At 36.4% G+C, this 24,396-nt stretch overlaps 1 protein-coding gene and 3 long non-coding RNA genes across 4 annotated transcripts; 3 read left to right on the plus strand and 1 right to left on the minus strand.

Moving 5' to 3' along the window:
• Positions 1-3,934: 3,934 nt before the first annotated feature.
• LOC125189919 (uncharacterized) lies at positions 3,935-5,455 on the plus strand. Its single transcript, XR_016130556.1, has 2 exons — positions 3,935-5,082; positions 5,192-5,455. It is a non-coding gene; the product is annotated as an uncharacterized LOC125189919 (long non-coding RNA).
• A 7,905-nt stretch (positions 5,456-13,360) lies between these two features.
• LOC148924303 (uncharacterized) lies at positions 13,361-14,872 on the plus strand. The gene is made up of 2 exons (XR_016130552.1): positions 13,361-14,499; positions 14,609-14,872. It is a non-coding gene; the product is annotated as an uncharacterized LOC148924303 (long non-coding RNA).
• A 4,867-nt stretch (positions 14,873-19,739) lies between these two features.
• On the plus strand, positions 19,740-20,741 carry LOC148924304 (uncharacterized). Its single transcript, XR_016130430.1, has 2 exons — positions 19,740-19,943; positions 20,181-20,741. It is a non-coding gene; the product is annotated as an uncharacterized LOC148924304 (long non-coding RNA).
• Positions 20,219-22,631, minus strand: LOC148924305 (plant/protein). Its single transcript, XM_089058403.1, has 2 exons — positions 22,343-22,631; positions 20,219-20,602 (listed from the first exon to the last, which is right to left on the minus strand). The coding sequence occupies exons 1-2, from the start codon at positions 22,577-22,579 to the stop codon at positions 20,342-20,344; spliced, it is 498 nt and encodes a 165-aa protein (XP_088914529.1). The 5' UTR covers positions 22,580-22,631; the 3' UTR covers positions 20,219-20,341.
• Positions 22,632-24,396: the final 1,765 nt, after the last annotated feature.

Here is a 24,396-nt window from a genome sequence, read left to right on the forward strand (position 1 = left end):
TGAAGGACATAGAAAACGTATGCATGTGTGTATGTGTGAAATCGTGTGTGTGTGTGTGTGCGTCGTGTGTGTGTGTTTGTGGGCGTGCGTTGGCAAAACACTCATGTGTGACATATGTTGATGATAGATCTAGAGTTAAGATGCGAATGAGATTTATATGATGAACATGATTTTGATTGGTGATATTAAGACAAACCGATGGGAAAGGGAAAGCGTTGAGACATGCATGAGTAAGGAGTTTGTGTTGAATCTGATTCATGATATGTGCCTATGTGATTAGAAGGTGAAACCTCAGTTCCGAAGCAGGATAACAAAGGAAAAGAACATACTTGAAATCTAAGCAGTCGAGGTGAGTTTTACTCTTAAACTCTTTTATGTGCAAATATATGAATGTGGAGAGATAAGGGTGGTTTAACTGTTATACCATGCCTATGTCTGTTTTGTTGTGATATTGTGCGCCTGATGCCCAGTTTGAGAGTTCGCTCCATTGGGCTATAGGGCTATGGATATGTTTAAACGAATTCGGGTCTGAGTAGGGCCGCAAACCCTACCAGGCTGTGTACACGGTGGGATCGGGAGCCGTCCTTGCTAGTCGGCCAGTCTCGTGGGCGAAAAGTGTGGCCACACTTTCGTCGCACCATGGAACTGTTGTGATTGTGGAAATTGATGAGAAAAGTGGGGAGTTGTTTGACTGGCCAATCTATGGAAATATTTTTGTGATACTCGTTGAATATTTATTTTGATAATTGTAAAACCTCGAGTTCACTATGGTAAGGGTGACATAACTTATAAAATGTTTTGGCAACGAGTTCACTGAGTATTTCAAAATACTCAGCCCTGCATATGTTTTCCTTATGTGCAGGTTGAACGACGACGAGCGGTGGCGGTGTTGAGCATATTAATTAATTAAGATGGATGTTTTGAACTTCGAGCGTAGTTGTGTCTTCATACATAGCTGCACTTTCTCTTGGTCGTTTCCGCTGAATTTTTGATGCACTTATCTGGATATTTTGCACTTATTCCTTTCGGTTTAGAAGCTTTAGACTTCTTGTGGTTTTCTTGGAAATTATGTCAAACTCTTGAGATATTTGATCGTAGTTTATGGTACCTTTCTTTTACTTATTGAAGCCTCGAGGTTAAACCGTTGACTTATTGCTTTGATAGTTCCTTTAAATACTTTAGTCAAATCTCTTTAAATGAATCCCTAGCCTATGTTTATTTCTTTTAAGTCCGTAGCAGTCGCCGTATTTATTATACCCTTGGGAGGCGGGCTGTTACAGAAGGTTTAGGCTTTTTCGATATTCGAATTATTATTATGATTAGTCAAAGTCTTTAACTGATTAGATTTATTCTTTTAGTTAATTGGGTACTGAACTAATTGGCTAATTAAGTATTTTTTTTTATTGAGAACGTTGAAGGTTTTTGAAGAGCTTAGTTATTTTCTAGACTATAAATATGACATTTAGTAACTTATTATTGATACACTTTTATTTTTATTTATTTTTCGTTACTTTCAAACAGCAAATTGACACGCTTCGTGAGTTGGTATTCGTCTGACTCATCGTAAATTTTGTTGTAATATGAGTACATTTTTTTGTATTTTTGAATAGCAACAAAACTAAAATTTGATATTTTGTTCTTAACAAAGGGAGAAAGATTGATACTCCCTTATAATCATTACAAACCTTGCTCACCAAACTTGATATTTTTGGTTCCTTTTGCTATTTGCACGGTTATTACTTCATTACATTTTCTAGATTTGCAGTTTTTATATTAGATATTCAACAAATTTCAATCAATACTATGTATAAATTCGAATAAATAATCTTTTACTATGCATTATTATTATTATATACGTATAATATGTATGTTTAGAAAAATTGCATTATGTCGTGCATAGCACGGGAGAGATACTAGTAAATATATAAAAGGAGAGTTTTAGGGATATGTTGGGAAATAAGTAGAGTTTTGGGGGGTATTTAGGGAAATATCCTTTTAAAATAGATATTATTATTTAAATAAAAACTACTTTTTTTTATTAAATTGTTATTTGAAGTTTCTTTTCTCCTCTCTAAATCTTCGGTGTTTTTATTGTTATGGTGAATGTTTTTATTTTTGCAGATATTGCAGGTCAATTTATTGCCATAAGAGGTTAGCTTTCTTCTCTAAAATATCATTCTATTTATTGTTGATCTAATGATCTTTTTTTTTTGGTATATGTTCACAAAATATTTGCTCAACTTTCTTCTGTTTAAACCATTTATCTGTTTATTGTTGAAAGGTTCGCTTAATTTTCCTCTCTCTAAAGTCTAAACTATCTTTCTGTTTATTGTTCATCTATTGTGTTTTCCTTTGTCATTTATTGCAGATGAATTCATGAGCTTAACAGGTTAGTTTCCTTTCATATTGTTTTATGTTTTTAGTTTGATTATTTAATTTATTTTTGCTTCTTATCGTGTTACTTTTTCTTTTGGATCCTATCTACAATAGAAGAATGATATTATTGTCACGACCACATTCTCCCTAGTGGTAGTGACTGCATCTATACGTGACTAAATAACACTTTAGAAATAATGAAACGGGATAAACATGATTGATAAGTCGAACATAGGACATTAGTCTCATAGGCGAATGTGAAACAAGGCCAATATAAAGTCAGAGTGCGGTCTAGGTTCATAAATTCCTAGTACAAAATCCTAATGCAGCGGAAAAGTCCAAGACAAAGTAGTATGTATGGGGACATACTACCTTGGGCTACCTATCAACTTATTTAAGGACCGTTCCCAACACCTTCGCCTGCTCGTCCACGTTCAACCTGCACATTTGAAAATAACATGCAGGGCTGAGTATTTGATATACTCAGTGAGCACATTGCCAAAAACAGTTCTATCTTTATTTTGTCAATGCCACAGTTGAGTGATCACGGGGTTTTACTTAAAAGACCCGAGTCACTAAATACTTTTCTTTTCATTTGATTGCGCAATCACGTAACATAGATATACCATATCTGAAACTGATGTGAACCGGGAATGTGGCCACATTCCACGACGGTCACTGGACCGGCCAACTCCTTTGTTAGCTCACGGTACCCTTATGTGTACACTAGTCCGAGTAGGGTTTGCGGCCCTACTGGGACCCGAATTCGATTTAACTTAAATTGGCATAGCCAAGCAGATAGGTAATCATAAACAAAATATGGCATGACAACATACTTGAGCAAAGATTCACATTTTCATACTGAAATCACGTTTTGAAAGAATGCCCACCTCAAAAGCTAAAGCTCCTTCCGAAATTTCCTTAACTTGGTCTTAGATGACGTTCGAAGACATCCCTTTAGGAAATAAATGATACTTAATTAGACTTTAAGAAGTCAAGAAAATTAAACGTGAATGCATCCTAAGTGAGTGCTCTTTTATTCTTTTTTCTTATTTTTCTAGAAAAAGTTTCTAGAATTTCTTGAACATTAATTAAATCAGTAGATTTAATTTAATGGGAAAATTATTCGCTTAACTAGAGGATGTTACCTCCTTTGCCATTTATTTAAGCACTAAAATAAGCTCGAGGTCTACTCATCGTTAGCGCATAAATTCTTAAAATTAATTATTCGAGCGCTTAAACTAAGGTTCGGAACATTAGACTTATCTTCGTGAAAATAATTAGCGAACCATTAATTATTTAATCAACATCATAGGAGAGCCCATGATTTAATTAAATTCTTAGCCTATACTTTTATTTTAGTTGGTGGCCCAGACTTAATAATTAATTCACTAGCCCATCTTCCCATTTAAAACTTTAACCCATGCTTTTGGTTGAAAGAGGCCCAAAACACAAATAATAGTGGCCCAAATATTAAATTAAGAGAATTGGCCCAACTTCTTCTCATCTCCTTCGGTCAACTCCTTCCCCATTCACTTCAAAATCCCTAAAACACAAAAATCCCCAAATCGAAAAGGGGATCGATCGCAGAGGAAGAGCAGCGGCTTCGGAGCCATCACTCCAGCTCCTCCGCGGTGCTGCCGCCGCTGGTCACAGAACCAGCTCCTCCGCGTTGCTGCGCAGTCGGAAGAAGAGGGAAGGCATCGCCTCTGTGAATCCTTCTCCCTCTCGGCGACTGCTCCCTTCCGGCGTTCACACACCACCGCCGGAGTCCAGCAGAGCCCCTCGTCCCTTCGCGAGGCTTCTGCCTCTGCTGCTGCTCGGCGAGGCTCGAGGCGCCGCCGCTTCGCGCTACTGCATCTCCTTCAACGCCGTCGCCGTCGGTCTCGGCGGTCAACAGGCAGCAGCTAAGTCCCTACCCCCCTTTATCTTATTTTCCTTTTCGTCTAAGCGTGAAAGTTAAGATGTGGGAATCTACTTTATGTTATCTAAAGCATGAAAAGAGCTAAGTTTTCTGTCTCAAGTTAAAAACTAAAAGGAAGCATGCTTAAATTCTCGTTTAGCCGTTCTTCATTACCTCTTACCCATAATTTAAGCATATGGTTTTCCTTGTGAGAATTAGTGGCTGTTGTCATGGTTTCACCTGGTATGCTGTGATTGTGGAGTGGGGATATTCCTTACATGCTTGTGCTCTATTTGCTACATGATGACATGGCAATATGAGTTGGACTTGGAACGGAGTGGAGATTTCCTTCTTGAAGTAGTTGTTGTCTCTTCAAGTTTTCTGGTTCTAGACTCTAGACTCGCCCCTTCCTCTTCAAGGCTCGAGAGGTATGGGTTGCTGGAAAAAAAAAAAAACCATGCGGCAACTCCACTCCAAGTTTCTCCCAATTGCTTTCAAAACTTGCTGAAATTTCAAAGAGTGTTGGAGGGAGTCCAACGGTGGGGTTGAGGAGGGAGGGTTTTATAAGCTGATTTTGTACCTTAGGAGAATTAATTGAAAGCTGATCCTCCCCTTGTCCTCATGTTGAAACCTATCTTACTTTTGTGATATAGAAGTACTCTACACTAAATGCAATTTGGTCTTTAGTTAGAGATTACAAGTCCCCTCAAAACTGATTTTGGTTGATTGTGTGACTAGGAAAGCTGGTGTGCAGGGGCTGTTTTGGAGGAGCAAGAATGGCAGCTTTGACTTGCCTCTTTTGGGTAAGTCCTTAGTCCTCCATAGTTAAAGAGATGTTGTTTCCTTTCCTCTATTAAGAGCTTCATTAGTTCCTCTTGTTCTTTGGTAGCTAAAACTTGTTTTATCTTGCAGGTGAGGGAGAAGCTTGGCTGCCACGTTGCTGTCCAGAAATGGCTTGCTGCCCTGGGCCCGACGGGCTGATCTAATGCGGGCCGCGGTTCGGGCCTGGAGAAGAGGCCCGAAGTGCATCAAGATTTCTCCTTTCTCTTCTTTGTTTTATTTATTTGAAACCTTTGTTCCATGTACATTTTTTTTGGTTAGTTGTTCATTTTATTATCTATGTAATGCTATTTGAATTTCTTTATACCTGGGAAAAGACTTCTTGTCCTTCTTTCATTTACATATTGTTGACGTCGTTGTGTTCACTAAATTCTTACTTTAGCTTTTATCTCTTTGCGAACCACTCCATTAAACACAAACAACGAAAAGTGGCAGTTTGAATTTGATCATGAATCAAGGGAACGAAAAAAAAAAAAAACTCTAGTTCGTCGTTAAGCATTAACGTATCGGGATAATTAAAGAAGCGGGTATTACATTCTACCCTCCTTAACAAAAATTTCATCCCGAAATTTGCTTACGTCATTTTAAAATTATGCTCCTTCGTCTTATCCTTCAAAACCCGAATAGATCCCTCATGACCATGGCATTTCTTTCGCTAATATTTATTTTCCAGCTCTTGCACTTTCGGATTTATAGTAACCTCGTTTTTTTTTTTTTTTTTTTTTTTTTTCGGGGATACTTTCAGGAAAAACTTTCCCTCTAGCCTTGAACTGTAGGTCGGTTCTGCGAACATCTGCGTAAGACTAATCTGGTCCGAGCATCTTTCTCTCACTGATACATTTCTTTCCATACAATGCTTCATATGGGGTCATGTTTATAGTTGTATGTTGTTGTAAGCAAACTCTATAAGTGGTAGTACTGGTTCCCAGTTTCCTCCACGGTCGAGCACTACGGCTCCCAGCATATCTTCCAAGGTCTGGATCTTTTTTTTTCTTTTTTTTTTTTTTTTTTTCAGACTGCCCATCGTGGATGGAATGCAGTGCTAAAATTCAATCTAGTGCCTAGCTCTTCCTGTAGGCTTATCCAAAATCTAGAAGTGAACTTTGAATAATGGTCTGAAGTGATCGTCACTAGTATTCCATGTAGGCGTATGATCTCTTGTACATAGATCTGAGCTAACTTGTCTGATCCGTAAGTGTTACGAATTGGTATAAAGTGAGCGCTTTTGTGAGGCGATCTATAATCACCCAGACCTTGGCAATCCTGTCACGAAGTCCATCGCAATGTGATCCCATTTCCACTCGGGGATTTCTAGGGGTTGCAATTTCCCATAGGGTCGTTAATGTAGAGCCTTCACTTGTTGACATGCTAGGCACCTTTCTACAAACGACGCTATACTCCTCTTCACGCCATCCCAAACTGTTTCTTCATATCTTATTACATTTTCGTACCTCCTAGGTGGGCAGTGTAGGGTGTCTCATGCGCTCCACTCATGATCTCATTTCTGAGTGCCTCGTCATTGGGCACACACAATCTTCCTTCAAAAGTGATGGCGTTACCCACCTCCTCGCGGTAACTCTCTTCGTTTCCCGTCCTCGCTTTAAGACGAATCTTCTCCAATGCTTCGTCACTCCTTTGAGCCTCCTGTCCCTTAAGTCTGGTTCAATCACAAAGGTGGCGATCCCACTTTCCACCGTCTCCGGTGCTCTCACTACTTCCAGTCGCATCTTAGCAAATTCCCGTATAAGCTCCTCATTTTGTGTGAGGAGAGTGGCCACTTGGGGTGTAGTCTTCCTGCTCAAGGCATCTGCCACTACATTCGCCTTGCCTGGGTGGTAATTTATACCACAGTTATAATCCTTGACTAATTCGAGCCATCTGCGTTGCCGCATGTTCAAATCCTTCTGCTCGAAGAAGTACTTAAGGCTCTTGTGGTCCGTGAAGATCTCACATCGAACTCCGTAGAGGTGATGTCCCCAAATCTTCAAGGCATGTACCACTGCCGCTAGTTCCAGATCATGAGTTGGGTAGTTTAACTCGTGCGGCCTGAGTTGGCGTGATGCGTACGCAATCACCTTGCCATTTTGCATTAATACGCATCCGAGTCCGATCTTTGATGCATCGGTGTACACCACATAACCTGCTCCTGGTGCTGGCACGGCTAGGACTGGTGCGGTGGTCAACTTTTCTTTTAACAGTTGAAAGCTTGCCTCATACTCCGGTGTCCAATTGACCTTAGCTCTTTTCTTGAGCTGTTGAGTCATTGGTCTGGCTATTTTAGAAAGTCCTTCAATAAACCTTCGGTAATATCCAGCCAAACCTAAGAAACTTCGAATCTCATTAGGTGTTGTTGGTGACTGCCAACGTTGTACTGCTTCCACCTTTGCAGGTTCCACTCGGATCCCTTCTGCCGTTACTATGTGTCTAGCGAAATTCACCTCGTTAAGCCAGAACTCACATTTTCTAAGCTTAGCATAGAGTTTCTCGGCTCTCAACGTCTCTAAGGTGATTCTCAGATGTTCCTCGTATTTCTTCTCTTAATGAAGAGCACTAGTGCGCCCCATGGTGACACACTGGGTCGGATGAAGCCCAAGTCTAGTAGTTCCTGTAACTGTATCTTGAGTTATTCTAACTCTTTAGGCGCCATTCTGTATGGTGCCTTTGATACTGGAGCCGATCCTGGTTCGATATCAATTGTGAATTCCAATTGCCTGTCTGGCGGCAAATCCTGGTAATGCGTCAGGAAGGACATCCGGAACTTCTCGTATCACTGCTACATTCTCTATCTTTCGGTCCTTTTTCTCTTCTCCATTCAGATAAACGAGGTATGCAGGGCATCCTTTCCTTATCATAGTGGTTGCTTGTAGTGCAGAATTTATGGACTTTCGTCGCCTCATGGAGATTCCGTGAAAGATTGTGGGTTCCTTCCCCGGGTATTGCAGCGAGATCTGTCTTTCCTTACAAAAAATGGTAGTGTAGTTTTCGGCTAACCAATCTATTCCCGATATGATGTCGACGCTCCACATCAGCATCACATGCAAATTGTGAGCCACTAACTTAAGGTTTCCCATAGTGAATTCTACGCTCGAGCAAGTTCGTGAGATATCTATAATGCCTCCTATGGGTGAGGACACCCTCATCTTATGTTCGATTTCATCAGTAGGCAGTTCTAAGGTATCCATTGATTAATTAATTTCTCTAACTGGTGAAGCCATCCCCGACTTAGGTTTCATCGTCACCTACTAAGTTCTCTAATAGTTGCATCGGTCGTAATTGTAGCCATTAAGCTAGCGGGTTTGACCTCGTAATCCCCCTCACTTAGCTAGGGTAGTCTACCTTTAACAGGCTTTAGGATACTTTTGTGCTTGTCGTCATCCATTATGTCATAATTAAGCATAGACTTCATTTTACTTATATTTATCCTTGAATACATAAATAATATAGCGAGGTATTGGTTTCTTCCTTCAATTATTGCTGGCTTCGTGCCCTTTTGTTCGACTGAACGATTCGTGGTAAATAATTTATCATGACTTCCAAAATGATCTAGGTGTCATGTCTAGAGTACACAAAACTCTATCGCCATTTCCTTTTTGGATCGCTTAATCGGGGTGTGCCATATCACAGAATATTTCTTCGCATTTTTTTTTTTGCTAACGTTTGTTCTTACTCCACCTCGTAGGATTCCATATCGGTTCTCTCGCGATAACTCCTTAAAGAAAAAAAAAATTTGGTTCCTTCCTCCCGTAGCAGGGATGGTGAGGGTAATGGTGCTATCACGCGTTCTTTTCTCCGATATCTCTCCAACCTGTGGCTCTTTCTGGCCAACTATTAGATGGATCTTTCTGGTTGCTGGAATTAGTTTCATCGAACATAAACGACGAATGAAATCGCATTTTCTTCATGATTTTCACTACATACCCATGATTGAGTCTTCATTTCTTGTGGCTCACTTATCTTACTTCTAATAAGCATTTCGATCCATTAAACATTTGTACTTATGATCTTCTACATCTCCAAAAAAAAATCATTTGTTCCGTATATATTCCTTAAAATTTCTCTTCTTAAGCCTAATTACCTATCCAAATAGCATAAGATTCGATCCTTTTCCAGCTTGTTACAAGCGGTACGAAGATGTGAAATATTTAACGTTTCGTGTTGTCGATTATGCGATGCTTCTGGCTGATGTATCATTTTCTGCACGTGTGGTAATAGAAACGTTTTATCATACGTATCTTAAAGGAATTAAGGCTATGCCTTTCTCGAAAGTCTTGTATCAAGAACTTGGAGATTAATCTAACAGTCTTAACTTGGATAGGATCTGATATTACATAGAAGAAGCATGGTTGAAAATTTCTTTAATCCAGTTGTGACAATTTATTTTGAAGGAAAACACTAAGGTCAATTGAACTTATCATGTCCATTCAGAGAACTACGTGCTTCAAATGGTCTTAGATAAACCCATGGAATTGTGAACTCACTTCTGATGGAAGCTTGAAAGAACATGAGATGGATAATGCAATTAGGATGAAGTTAAATTAACTCTCAATTGCAATAGTGGGCTACCATATAGGATATTTTAATTGTCGGCTCAAAAAGATCTGAACATTAAGGATGATGGTTTCAACATGTCAAGGCCTGAGTTTATCAGTCATGGGAGAGTTTAGAAATATAGGCAATTGCCACGAATCAATGTTGGTCATGGCTCAACGACATTATAATATGACACTATGGAATCAATTCAATGGGTTCGCAAGTTTGGTTAGAGGCAACCAAGGTGAAAGGAACTTTTTGGAACGATCAAACAGGTCCAATACATCAAGGGATATGCAATACACTAGCCTTAACTTAGTGCTGCAGAAGAAATTACGAGCTAGAAACAATATATGTGATGGAACTGAGCTAGAAAGAGTTCCGTTCCTCAAAGGAAGATATCGTCACAAGCATTAGTTGCAAAATAGAGAGGTGAACAAAAGTCTCCACATAATATGCCATCCTAAAAAAATGATTGAGCGGCATAAATCTTTTGGAGGTCAAGTAAGCAACTTAACAATGAAGTTTCATCACCTGAGTTAAAGAATTTAAGAGTTTGTTCTTATACATTGTAAGTCATAGAAGACAACAACCAATAAAGGTGTTTGAGAAAATAGGAGTAATCCGCTTTCGAGAACTGAAAGTAAATCATTATTATTGTGGGATAGATGATAGTGTCGTATTACTTGAAAAAAATGCGAGTCAATCAAAAGTCTTAAATAGACAAGAGGACATCATTTTCAAGGGGGTTCGGAGAATGTCCGAAGAATGAGATTATTCTGAAGGTCATGATTGTAAGCAACTTTAGAATTGGAGGTTTATGACCGGAGCTTAAGAAGTCAACACTTTACATTTTCTAAATAATGAGCTCAAGTACTATAGTCAACAAACTAGAAGAGAGTCACAACTTTCATAGGAAAGGAAAAAGTGAGGCATTACTTGCATAAATGCGAGTCAATCTGGAGTCTAAAGTAGACGGGGGCATTTTCGTTAAGGAGGTTTGTAGAAAGAAATCAATGGGAATCCAAGTAAGTACTGTTGACCATAATCATTTGTTCCATTTATGTGACACTTTCTTGTTTGTTCTTTCGGAGCTCGAACATGGTCAGAGCGTTCTAGGAAACCCTGCATTCCAAGCTAGGATTCCTGGTGTTATAACTAATAACTGCCGTTGAGGGTCATATTTTCATAATGTTCTCGATAAGTCAGAACAGTCATTCTCGTAAAACATTGTACTCTCCATCGTGCTTCACCACGTGCTATAAGTGTTGTTTCGAGATTGCGTAGCCTCTTTGGCTTGCTACGCAAGACTGGATCACTTAATTAGATCGTAGGTACGATATCTTTTCGTGTAAGGATACACCTCCTTTACTGGATCGAGGGTACGCTCATTTTGGTTATGGTTAAGATCATAAAGGCAAATGGTACTTTCTATTGTTCACATCATTAAAACGTTCGATAGACGCCCATGCGTAGTAGGTAGTTTTTCGTGTCTCGTGCGATCATTACCATCTAAGAATAGATGGATTCATTCATAATTTATAAGGTTCATTCTTATACATTTGGAATTGTTCCAACTACAACATCATGAATCGTGGTTCCGTCAAAACATAAGGTGGAGGAAAAAGGCACAGGGTCCGTTTTCGGACTCATTCATCTATATTTCCTTGCCCCTTTTCTTCTCTTTTTTTTTGGCAAAATTAGGGGTTTGCCCTAACTTGCATATACTCATTCGTTTTATCGCTTAGAAAAGCGGTTGGGAATCATCAACTTATATTACTGTTCAAGAGCGTTCAACCTAATGTACTTCTTAGGCATCCTATGTTCGCATGCATTAGTCATTTCGTAACTTTCAAAAAAAAACTTCTTAAATCTGTTATCATACTTCACATAATCGAGCATGCGTAACTAATAATACTTTAGCATTTGTCTCAACGACATTCTTAAGCTTAACATTTTAAACTTGAAATTCCATAGTTCGTAGGAAAAATGGAATTTACATGCTTTTCCTTGAAAACCTTGAATATCTTCAAAATATATTTAGAAAGAAATCATTTTCCCTTTTATCAAGTTCTTTCATAAATAACTGAAAATTTTCCGGTAAGAACTTCTTTCTTACCTCATTGCTGCGGTTGAACGTGACGAGTCGAGGTGTTGGGCCCCTTTAAGCTTTCCATTTTAGTCATATTCTAGTCTAGTACTATCATTCTAGACTAGAGCTTGAAAGAAGGTTCTTGGGTCCAGAGCGAAAGAACGGTGCTCTGATACCACTCTGTCACGACCACATTCTCCCTAGTGGTAGTGACTGCATCTATACGTGACTAAATAACACTTTAGAAATAATGAAACGGGATAAACATGATTGATAAGTCGAACATAGGACATTAGTCTCATAGGCGAATGTGAAACAAGGCCAATATAAAGTCAGAGTGCGGTCTAGGTTCATAAATTCCTAGTACAAAATCCTAATGCAGCAGAAAAGTCCAAGACAAAGTAGTATGTATGGGGACATACTACCTTGGGCTACCTATCAACTTATTTAAGGACCGTTCCCAACACCTTCGCCTGCTCGTCCACGTTCAACCTGCACATTTGAAAATAACATGCAGGGCTGAGTATTTGATATACTCAGTGAGCACATTGCCAAAAACAGTTCTATCTTTATTTTGTCAATGCCACAGTTGAGTGATCACGGGGTTTTACTTAAAAGACCCGAGTCACTAAATACTTTTCTTTTCATTTGATTGCGCAATCACGTAACATAGATATACCATATCTGAAACTGATGTGAACCGGGAATGTGGCCACATTCCACGACGGTCACTGGATCGGCCAACTCCTTTGTTAGCTCACGGTCCCCTTATGTGTACACTAGTCCGAGTAGGGTTTGCGGCCCTACTGGGACCCGAATTCGATTTAACTTAAATTGGCATAGCCAAGCAGATAGGTAATCATAAACAAAATATGGCATGACAACATACTTGAGCAAAGATTCACATTTTCATACTGAAATCACGTTTTGAAAGAATGCCCACCTCAAAAGCTAAAGCTCCTTCCGAAATTTCCTTAACTTGGTCTTAGATGACGTTCGAAGACGTCCCTTTAGGAAATAAATGATACTTAATTAGACTTTAAGAAGTCAAGAAAATTAAACGTGAATGCATCCTAAGTGAGTGCTCTTTTATTCTTTTTTCTTATTTTTCTAGAAAAAGTTTCTAGAATTTCTTGAACATTAATTAAATCAGTAGATTTAATTTAATGGGAAAATTATTCGCTTAACTAGAGGATGTTACCTCCTTTGCCATTTATTTAAGCACTAAAATAAGCTCGAGGTCTACTCATCGTTAGCGCATAAATTCTTAAAATTAATTATTCGAGCGCTTAAACTAAGGTTCGGAACATTAGACTTATCTTCGTGAAAATAATTAGCGAACCATTAATTATTTAATCAACATCATAGGAGAGCCCATGATTTAATTAAATTCTTAGCCTATACTTTTATTTTAGTTGGTGACACAGACTTAATAATTAATTCACTAGCCCATCTTCCCATTTAAAACTTTAACCCATGCTTTTGGTTGAAAGAGGCCCAAAACACAAATAATAGTGGCCCAAATATTAAATTAAGAGAATTGGCCCAACTTCTTCTCATCTCCTTCGGTCAACTCCTTCCCCATTCACTTCAAAATCCCTAAAACACAAAAATCCCCAAATCGAAAAGGGGATCGATCGCAGAGGAAGAGCAGCGGCTTCGGAGCCATCACTCTAGCTCCTCCGCGGTGCTGCCGCCGCTGGTCACAGAACCAGCTCCTCCGCGTTGCTGCGCAGTCGGAAGAAGAGGGAAGGCATCGCCTCTGTGAATCCTTCTCCCTCTCGGCGACTGCTCCCTTCCGGCGTTCACACACCACCGCCGGAGTCTAGCAGAGCCCCTCGTCCCTCCGCGAGGCTTCTGCCTCTGCTGCTGCTCGGCGAGGCTCGAGGCGCCGCCGCTTCGCGCTACTGCATCTCCTTCAACGCCGTCGCCGTCGGTCTCGGCGGTCAACAGGCAGCAGCTAAGTCCCTACCCCCCTTTATCTTATTTTCCTTTTCGTCTAAGCGTGAAAGTTAAGATGTGGGAATCTACTTTATGTTATCTAAAGCATGAAAAGAGCTAAGTTTTCTGTCTCAAGTTAAAAACTAAAAGGAAGCATGCTTAAATTCTCGTTTAGCCGTTCTTCATTACCTCTTACCCATAATTTAAGCATATGGTTTTCCTTGTGAGAATTAGTGGCTGTTGTCATGGTTTCACCTGGTATGCTGTGATTGTGGAGTGGGGATATTCCTTACATGCTTGTGCTCTATTTGCTACATGATGACATGACAATTTGAGTTGGACTTGGAACGGAGTGGAGATTACCTTCTTGAAGTAGTTGTTGTCTCTTCAAGTTTTCTGGTTCTAGACTCTAGACTCGCCCCTTCCTCTTCAAGGCTCGAGAGGTATGGGTTGCTGGAAAAAAAAAAAACCATGCGGCAACTCCACTCCAAGTTTCTCCCAATTGCTTTCAAAACTTGCTGAAATTTCAAAGAGTGTTGGAGGGAGTCCAACGGTGGGGTTGAGGAGGGAGGGTTTTATAAGCTGATTTTGTACCTTAGGAGAATTAATTGAAAGCTGATCCTCCCCTTGTCCTCATGTTGAAACCTATCTTACTTTTGTGATATAGAAGTACTCTACACTAAATGCAATTTGGTCTTTAGTTAGAGATTACAAGTCCCCTCAAAACTGATTTTGGTTGATTGTGTGACTAGGAAAGCTGGTGTGCAGGGGCTGTTTTGGAGGAGCAAGAATGGCAGCTTTGACTTGCCTCTTTTGGGTAAGTCCTTAGTCCTCCATAGTTAAAGAGATGTTGTTTCCTTTCCTCTATTAAGAGCTTCATTAGTTCCTCTTGTTCTTTGGTAGCTAAAACTTGTTTTATCTTGCAGGTGAGGGAGAAGCTTGGCTGCCACGTTGCTGTCCAGAAATGGCTTGCTGCCCTGGGCCCGACGGGCTGATCTAATGCGGGCCGCGGTTCGGGCCTGGAGAAGAGGCCCGAAGTGCATCAAGATTTCTCCTTTCTCTTCTTTGTTTTATTTATTTGAAACCTTTGTTCCATGTACATTTTTTTTGGTTAGTTGTTCATTTTATTATCTATGTAATGCTATTTGAATTTCTTTATACCTGGGAAAAGACTTCTTGTCCTTCTTTCATTTACATATTGTTGATGTCGTTGTGTTCGCTAAATTCTTACTTTAGCTTTTATCTCTTTGTGAACCACTCCATTAAACACAAACAACGAAAAGTGGCAGTTTGAATTTGATCATGAATCAAGGGAACGAAAAAAAAAAAACTCTAGTTCGTCGTTAAGCATTAACGTATCGGGATAATTAAAGAAGCGGGTATTACAATTATATCGTATACTAACAATTTAATTGTAATTCCCTCAAGAGAGTGGGCAGAAAATTTTTGCTAAGAAAAAAAAATAATTTAATTATACAATTATTCTTCATATTTAGTTTATTCACATAGGGAATTATTTGGCATCATTGAGAAGAGTATCATCCACACAATTACCTTCAAACCAGTATTATGTAGAAGAAAAACTGTCATATCTTTACGATCTGTAGAATACAAAATCATCTTCGTGGATGGTGTGTATTTATTGTTGGCTGACTAAGTTTTAATAATTTTTAGCATGTGTATATATCTATATAGGTTCTGCATTTACGTTTTTTATTCTTTTGATATTAGTTATTTAGAATATTATAAATGACTATTAATATGACTAAATATTTTTGTTAATTAATTATGTAAAACTAAATTTTTTATAATATTATTTTTAATTTACTAATTAATATATGCATTGAATTATACTCCGCGTTAGTATTTGAAGTATTTACTAATGTGATTTTAATAAATTAATTTCATTTTATTCTTAATAGTAGGCTTAGGTTTGCTCATATATTAATAGTAGTATGCAGTATCTATATATTCCATTTGTCAAAATATAATATCCATATCCAACCTCTTTCTCTAAAGAATATTCAGATTCACTTTTATTGATTTTCAATTTCATAGTCTTCCACAAGAGCACAACACCATATCAATGTTCTTCACAAGACCTGCTCTTACACTATAAATTCAATTATATGAAATATGTGTATGTGATGGTTGATTTCTAAAGTTGTCTAATTTTTATTTTTTTATTTTTGGATCGTACATTTAAATTGTATTACACGTTTATAATTTTTAACCCTTAGAAAATATTGTTATATCTGATTTTAACTAATTAATTCAAAATATGAATTTATTGTGATGAAAGTAAATCTATCCGGCATATCGGTTGTATATTCCATGCTATTTTGCTGTATTTTTGTTGATGATTTTGATCTATACATTATTTTTATGACATGTGTTTGTGATTGATCTTTTGTAGTATAGATCTAAAAGTGATATAAATGATATGTGATTTGTGTGCAAGTTTTAGTTTATAAACTTATTTGGTTATATGAGTTTAGAACTTGAAATAATAATATTGTTTCTCATTCGGTATGTGTTATTTTTTTCCTTTGCTTAATTTTATATTTTTTTAATAATTATTTTTTATTTTATATATTTATGATTTCAGATTCATACAATGATATTTTTATTATGAATCTATAAAATCATTTTACAGTATAAAATAAATTTAAATAAAAGAAAATGGATCGTGCATGGCACGTGAGTGATACTAGTACATCATAAAAGATGAGTTAGTCTTTCTAACATAAAATCTTGTGTTCAATTCTTAATTATGTCATCTTTCTTTGTTTCATTTTGGTATTGATTCTCAATACATCTTATTCCGTATGTGCCAAAATGTAAAATTAAAATGTCGTTGATTTATATGTTGATTCATAATACATCTTAATATTAAAATGAATTCTTATAATATCTTTGTTCTATTCATATGTTCATTCATCATACATCTTATGTACTAAAATGAATCCTTAAAATATTTTGATATTAACGTAGGTGATGAGAATTTGCACAAAGAATTTTTGATGTGTAGGAGAAAGGTTGTTTTCTTTATCCTGTAAGAATATTTATATTCTTATACTTCCTCCGTCCCAGAGTATTAGACTCACTTCTTTTGGGCACATAATTTAAGAAATTGATATTTAAATAGTTAAAGTGGAGAGAGTAAAGTATGAGAGAGGGAAAAAGCAGGGGAGAGAAGAGAGAAAAAAGTAGGTGGAGAATAAAATAAGATAGATGCTTTTTGCTAAAAAAGGAAATGAGTCTAATATGTTGGGACATCCCAAAAAGGAAAGTTGGTCTAATACCTTGGGACGGAGGGAGTATGACTTATGTATCTATTGGTTTAAATTAAAGTTCAAGATCATAATATTAAAAGTTAAAAGAGATTCTAATATTGAAGACGACACCGTGATGGATCGGTTTCGATTAAAGAATTAGAATCGGGTGTATTGATAACCCTCCTCTCCTACCTCTAATTATAATATAATATAATATAATATAATATAATATAATATAATATATATTATACGAAAAAAATACATATATTTATGTATAAATGAATTGATTATATATGTGTGTTGTCGTACATGCATTAATTAAGTTGACTATAATTATGGCAGTTAATTATAGTAGGCCTGCTTAACCGGTTCTTCGGTTTTCGGGTACCGGGAATCGGAATCGGAACCGATCGGGTAATTGAAGAACCGGAACCGAAGAATCCGGTTCCGGTTCCGGTACCGGTTCTAATGTTTTCATAAATTCCGGTTCCGGTTCTACCCGGAACCGACCGGTTCCTACCCGGAACCGAATAATATATATTAAATTTAATTTTTTTTTTACTAAAATTGAAGTATAGTAATTAACAGTAATTCATTTATTATTATCAATGTTGGTTTTGATTCTTTAGTATTACTGAATGTATTCCTTTGCTACTTTGATATTGCTTAAAATAAATGCTACTCTTGGTTTGACAATATAATTTTCCAATTTATGTGTTTGGATCATTATTTACCATTATACTTTGAGTTCTTTAAACAAAAATAATTTTAACAGATCATGAAAGCTCTTAGAGGAGTCAAGGTGGAGGTTACCAATTGAGGAAACATGCGAAATAATATACCGTAATTCTGGTTTGACATCACAGATAACTTGTGGGCTAATGTGAGAATCATATTTCTTGATACTAAGTGGAGATAATGTAATTGTTGTTATATGGAGTATAAGTTAAATCTAGTTTGGTGTCAGATTAAAATTAGGTAAATAATAAACAACTTTTCGTTAATTAGTATACTTAAATTAAAATTAAAACTACAAATCGGTTCCGGTTCGAAACCGGTACCGGCCAGTTCTTACCCGGTCGGTTCCAAACCGGAACCGGACGGTTCCGGATCCGGTTCCGGTTCCAAGATTCATGAGATTTTGCAACGGGTACCCGGTCAACCGGACCGGGTAGAACCGGAACCGGCCGAATAAGCAGGCCTAATTATACATTAACTGTAATATTTATAAGTATTGCATGTTTATGAAAGTATATGGACGTGCATGTGTGTAATGTGAGGAATCAGTTTCTAATTAGTTTCTAAACTGATTTTATCGAATGGGTGTGTCGATTGCCTTATTAGAGCAATATGGTTTCCAAATAAAAAGACACATCCATTGGTCTCTCCACGAAGTGGCATGTATACGCGATGGCCTATGCATGATTTAAACGCACCATAAAATACCGTATACACACATATATAGTTATACATATAGGGTAGTAATAAAATGCAAACTTATATATTGTACAAACTCAAAATTCTTCAACACTGTTTCAATACAATATCAACACAATGTAAAATTTCAAGATTTTAATGTCAACACAGTATCAATCATTGACTACCGTTGAAATTCTGTTGACGTTTTCCTGTTGATGCTTTTTGTGATCTATTGACATTTTTCAATGGTCCAGATTATAGTTTTGAGTTTGTACAATATTTAGAGTTTTCATTTGATCACATCCTTATACATATATATAGAAAAGTGCTCTTGATTCTTTATCCATTAAAGGAATCAAATAGAAGGCTTGAGGTCGAGGAGAGGATAATCATCAAAGGAGGATTCAACTTCTTCTTCAACCCAAGAAAAGTATGGATGGAGGTTAGTGATCTATCTCCACTTTATAGTCTAAATATTATGGTAGAATTAATTTAATTCTAGAATTAGATTTCATTATCGAAATTATTAAAGTTGAGATATGGCTTACATATCCGACATCAAATATACTAGCTTCCCAACAGTAAGACTGTTTGCAATGCCTTTGTAGAAAATTGAACCAACCCAATGGTTGACGACAAACACTTGCATTTGATTTGCATAAGTTGCAAGCAAAAATGACAGCATGATTTTTCTCAAGTCTTTATCTATTTCCATAACATATGCTAGATAAAAATATTAATAGAGGAGAAGGAGTTTAATAAAAAAAAAGATATCAATCCATTTGGAATTAAAGATTTTCTAGTTCGTTCTCACTGAGGGTGTCCACAATGGTGGTCCTCTTGGGCATGCCCAACAAACTTGGCTTTGCCCATGAAAACTTGGCCACCACAATGGTGGCCCTCCGACCACCAATTAAAATTATTTTCTTACATTTTTTAATATATTTTAATTTAACTAGAATAAAAATTATTGAACTATAATAATTAAAAAAAATCTAAATTAATTTTAAAAAAATTGACAATAACAAGTAAATATATTTATTGAAAATTTGAATTTTAATTATTTCCGTAATTAGGGTGTGAATTGAAATCACAATCCTTAATTAAAAAGTTGACCAATTTAATAGGGATTTAGTGATTGAGATTGATTTGTTTCCTAAATTAATGCTAAATTAATGCAAAAGTTTTTTGATAACTACTGTTTAATCACATACTCTCTCTCTCCACTTCATCTTCTTCACTTCATCTTCTCCAAAATCCTAAAAATAACATAAAAACTGAAAAAAAAAAAAAAATATATTGAAACCATGGCCCGGGGGCCGCGGCTCTCGGCCCGTGCAGTGGCGAGCCGCGGCAGGTGCCCAGGAGCCTCGGCCTGGCCGAGAGCTCGGCCATCGCTCGTCCACCCCCCAGGCCGCGTCCTCCTCTCGGCTCAGTAATGGGGGGCCGCGCCCGGGCCAAGGGTCATGGCCCTCCCACTGTGGACACTCTTATGACAATAGTTGTTTTGTATTTCTTGGAAAGGATTGTGACAAACTGACATAGATAATGATAGAAGTTCATTGTCAGTTTCCTCTCCCCCTTCCATTTCAGTTTAGTTAAATATAGAAAATATTTCATTGACATAGATGGGTATTTGGTCTAGAGGTATGATTCTCGCTTAGGGTGCGAGAGGTCCCGAGTTCAATTTTCGGAATGCCCCTAAATTTTGTGTTTATTTTTCCTTCTTTTGTTACTTTAGTGCGTCAAATAAAATTAGTTCAGTTTCTATTTCTAACATGATTTTCTCTTTCTCTTGCAGACTTTACTAATAAATCCGAGACATCCAATCAGGCCCTATTTACAAGGAAAGGAGGGAGTAATAAGACAAATAAAGTAGGAGTTGTTGCAATGACATGAAAATTGAATCCATCAACAATATTTTCCACTACATAGATTCTAAGAAATATATACATTGATTGATTACTCCTGCAATATTCGCTGAACAATAAGATTAACAGCTGCATTTGCAGAGGAGAAGGCTCCATGGAAGCTATCTTGGTAGGATATGGATTCCAATTCTAGAGCCATTTTCAAGAGGATATCTCCCAAATCAGCTCGTTTTTCTACCAATGATTTGTAAAATGAATCACCAGCAATCTTGCTTATTTCTATGTTCGTCGCCTCAGGGCAGTACTCCTCGTCCAACCACTTCTGCAGCGTCGCTCTTAGCCATGCCGATTCCTGCACATCACAATCAATTCTACGGTTTTTTAGGTGAATTTATAAAAAAATTTAAAAACTGCATCATTGTGCACTACCATCCGAGATCTTTGGCCTTCAAACATTAACTATTAACCCGTAAATGAATAGAGATTTTAAATGCCACATCATAGTGGACTCGAACTAGAAAACTTTTGCTTTGAACATTAACCACTATACCAACTCGAACACAAAATCAATCAATCAGATTTACGTCTCACCATAAATATGCTTAAATTGTTACAAACAATGGCAGATCCCAAAACTAGAAATCGTGGGGTCGAATTAAACAAGATAATAAATAAATATTTTAGCAAAAAATACATAAAAATATAAATACCACAATCTTATGTTATGTGAGATAGTTGGCTTTTACTAGTATTAATAATCTGAAAATGACTCCAACTTTTTTCATTGGGAATAGTGGCAAACACCTCCTTCTCTCTATACCATCAAAATGTTATTGAACCAATCATCTCTAATCATATTTTGCAGCTCTAACTTCACAAATTTTATAGTCGAAAACACATTTTTAATAGATGTTGTGTTTTCGCTACTAGCAGAGAGTAAGATCAATTTAATTAATTAACAAACCACTGAAAAATATTACTCGTATTTATCAAATGGAAATTACTAAAAGTCAGATACCACATGATCAAGCCTCTAGAAAATTTAACTTTATATTCAACCTTTAATAATTTATCTATAACATTTTGAATGTAGTCACGTTAAGCATAGGATAAACAAAACAATTAAATCAATAATTAAATGACTAAAAGCTTATTACAACATCTCCAACCATTTACCCTAAACTCAAACTTATTTAAGTGTAAATATCACAATAAATACAGTTTTACTCTAATCATTTATACTAAACTCAAACTTAAAAGAATATTATCTATAACATTTTTTACTTACAAAATTTGAAAAAGTTTTTGGTTTTGGTTTAGTATAAAGGGAAATTGGTCTCTAAAATCATGAACTTTGTCTAAAATTTGGTATTTCCCATGAACTTTGAAATTGGTATATAATATCACAAACTTTGCATTTTGTTTGGTATTTCCCACGACATGTCTATTACTATATTTGACTAACTTACGAAGCTTTTTCATCATACTTCACACAATTAAATCAACGTGATTTTCAACGTAACTTTTTATCCTACATGTTATGAAGTTAAAAAGTGGTTTTATAAAACATATCACGGTTGCCTACGTTAAATAAGATTTTGATGAAAATATCTTATTTGAGTGAGTTTGGGAAATACCAAACAAAATGCAAAGTTCGTGATATTATATACCAATTTCAAAGTTTATGGGAAATACCAAATTTTAGGTAAAGTTCATGATTTTAGAGACCAATTTCCCTAGTATAAACCTAAAGATAGGTATTACACAAAAACCAAAAATGAGATTGATTTTTTAGTACTATTGGAGCTAATTACCTACCCATTTTAGATTTTAGTATACCCTTACCTTAGAGATGGCCTTGGGCGTTAAAACGATAGGGCATTATGCTACATAAACATTTTGTGTAAGCCAACTTAATTACTACTCCCATGGATATATATAACTTCTCTAAATTGTTTTGTAAAACTATCCTCTCCCAAACCAACTTTCCCACTCAATTAATCAAATTCGATGGCTCATAATTGCATTGGAAAAATAGTAAATTTGATCTAAAAACAGAAACAAAAATAAGTAATTAGAAATATTGATTTACCTCAGCGGCTCTACGAGGCTCCAGCCAATGGCTAGGAACCCTGAGTTCTTGAGGTGAATCCAGCTGTTGTTCGTCACGAATCGAGCAATGGAGTCTTCTTCTAGTGTTGGGAAATCCGGCGCGGCGGAGTTGAAGGTTGTTGTTTGGTGATTCGAACTTGGCGAATTTATGCATCCCGTTGTTGATTATTGGGTTTACGATTGCTGGTGTCGCCAAGCCAAACACATTAATTCCCATCTTCTCATTCGGTGGCTTACCAGTTTCAGCAGCCGAGGATAAGATATGTCGACGGTTCTTTTTATAATCCTACTATTAATAATTCCTCTTTTTATTTCACGAAGAAATAATTATTTTTTGATAAATAAGAAATAACATACTCCCTCCGTCCTCGATTAGGAGTCACACTTTGACCGGACACGAGTTTTAAGAAATGTAAAGAAAAGTTGGTTGAAAAAGTTAGTGGAATGTGAGATCCATTTTTTTATATTGGTTTATAATAAAATGTGAGTGAATTGAGTTAGTGGAATGTGAGACCTACTTACTATTTATGGTAAAAATGAAGTGTGACTCTTAATTGGGGACGAACCGAAATGGATAAGTGTGACTCTTAATCGGGGACAGAGGGAATATAATTTTTGGGTAAAATAAGAAAATCTTAGAATAATTGAATGCTGAAAAATAATTCAAAACTCCTTAGACCAAGCAAACTAAGTACCTAGTGCCGTCAATTTTTGATGCGACACAAATATGCACGAAAATAATGACTTTTGGGTTAAGCCTTTTTAGGTCCGTGTCATTATTGGATTGAGGTTGGATTAGATACAGATAACCTAATTAAAAATGAAATTATTATTATTATTGCTCTCTGTCCTATTATAAATGACACATTTCTTTTTTGCATGTACTTTGAAAAAATCTTACTCCCTCCTTCCCCGAAAATAGACTTATTAAATTATTTTGGATCATCTCTCAAAATTAGACCAAGTCTAAATATAGAAAGTTTTCAACAAATAATAATAATGTTACACATTATTTATAATGTGAATCACATAATCCACTACCACCTCTTCCATTGCACTTTTCCTCTCATTCTCTTACTCTTTCTCATCTCTTTCTTACTTTACCAATCGTACATTAAACTTATGTCATTTACGATATTGTCTATTTTTTAGAAATGGGGGAAGTAATAAATAGTTAAAGTGGGGAGAAAGTAAAGTAAAAGAGAGAACAATGTAGAGAAAAGTCTTATCATTCGTATTATCTCACTTACTTTACTCTCTCTCCACTTTAACTATTTTAATTTTTACAAAACGAATGCAAAAAAAAAAGAAGTGACTCAAGTAACATATGATAGATGGAGCATGTTTTACTCCCTTCGTCTCATTCAAGATGTCCATTTTTTTTTCTTTTTTAGTTTGTCCCACTCAAGATATCCATTTTCTATATTTGGAATTAAATCCTTCTCTTATCTCTCAGCATTAAAATATTCAACTATTCCACATTTTTCTTTTGTCTTACTCAATCTAACTACTTCTCCTAGAATACCGCACCACTCAAGAATGTGGACATCTTCAGTGAGACGAATGGAATACTACTTTAATTCTTTAATTTCTTGTAAATCAGGTTTAAATGGGGTAAAATAGATTTTTATTATATAAATTAGGTATAAACACAGACTTAATTGTGTAATAATTAGGTTTAATCGTGCAATATGAAGTTTTAATAATGCATTATCAGGTTCAGATCGTTATCATCTTGTTTTAGCATCGTGTCAACCCACATTATATCGTGACATTAATGAATTCGTTTCAAGTGCGGGTCAAGTTCGGATTTAAAGTAGCAGGTTGAGTTTATTTTTTGGTTGACAGTTTCCTAAACATGTAAAGTTCGAATTAGAGTAGTATTTTGTTAAATCGTTATCAGATTTATTGAAGATGTTTTAATAGTACTAAAGGAATGAAAACGTATAACTAATATTAAAACGAATATTAAATAATATACTCCATCCATTAATTAGACTATTAATTAGACTATTAACTAGACTATTAGGTAAT

The sequence above is a fragment of the Salvia hispanica genome, chromosome 5, assembly GCF_029641045.1.
Source record: "Salvia hispanica isolate PSC_SH4W2 chromosome 5, Shi_PSC_v1, whole genome shotgun sequence".
NCBI classification, from domain to species: domain Eukaryota; kingdom Viridiplantae; phylum Streptophyta; class Magnoliopsida; order Lamiales; family Lamiaceae; genus Salvia; species Salvia hispanica.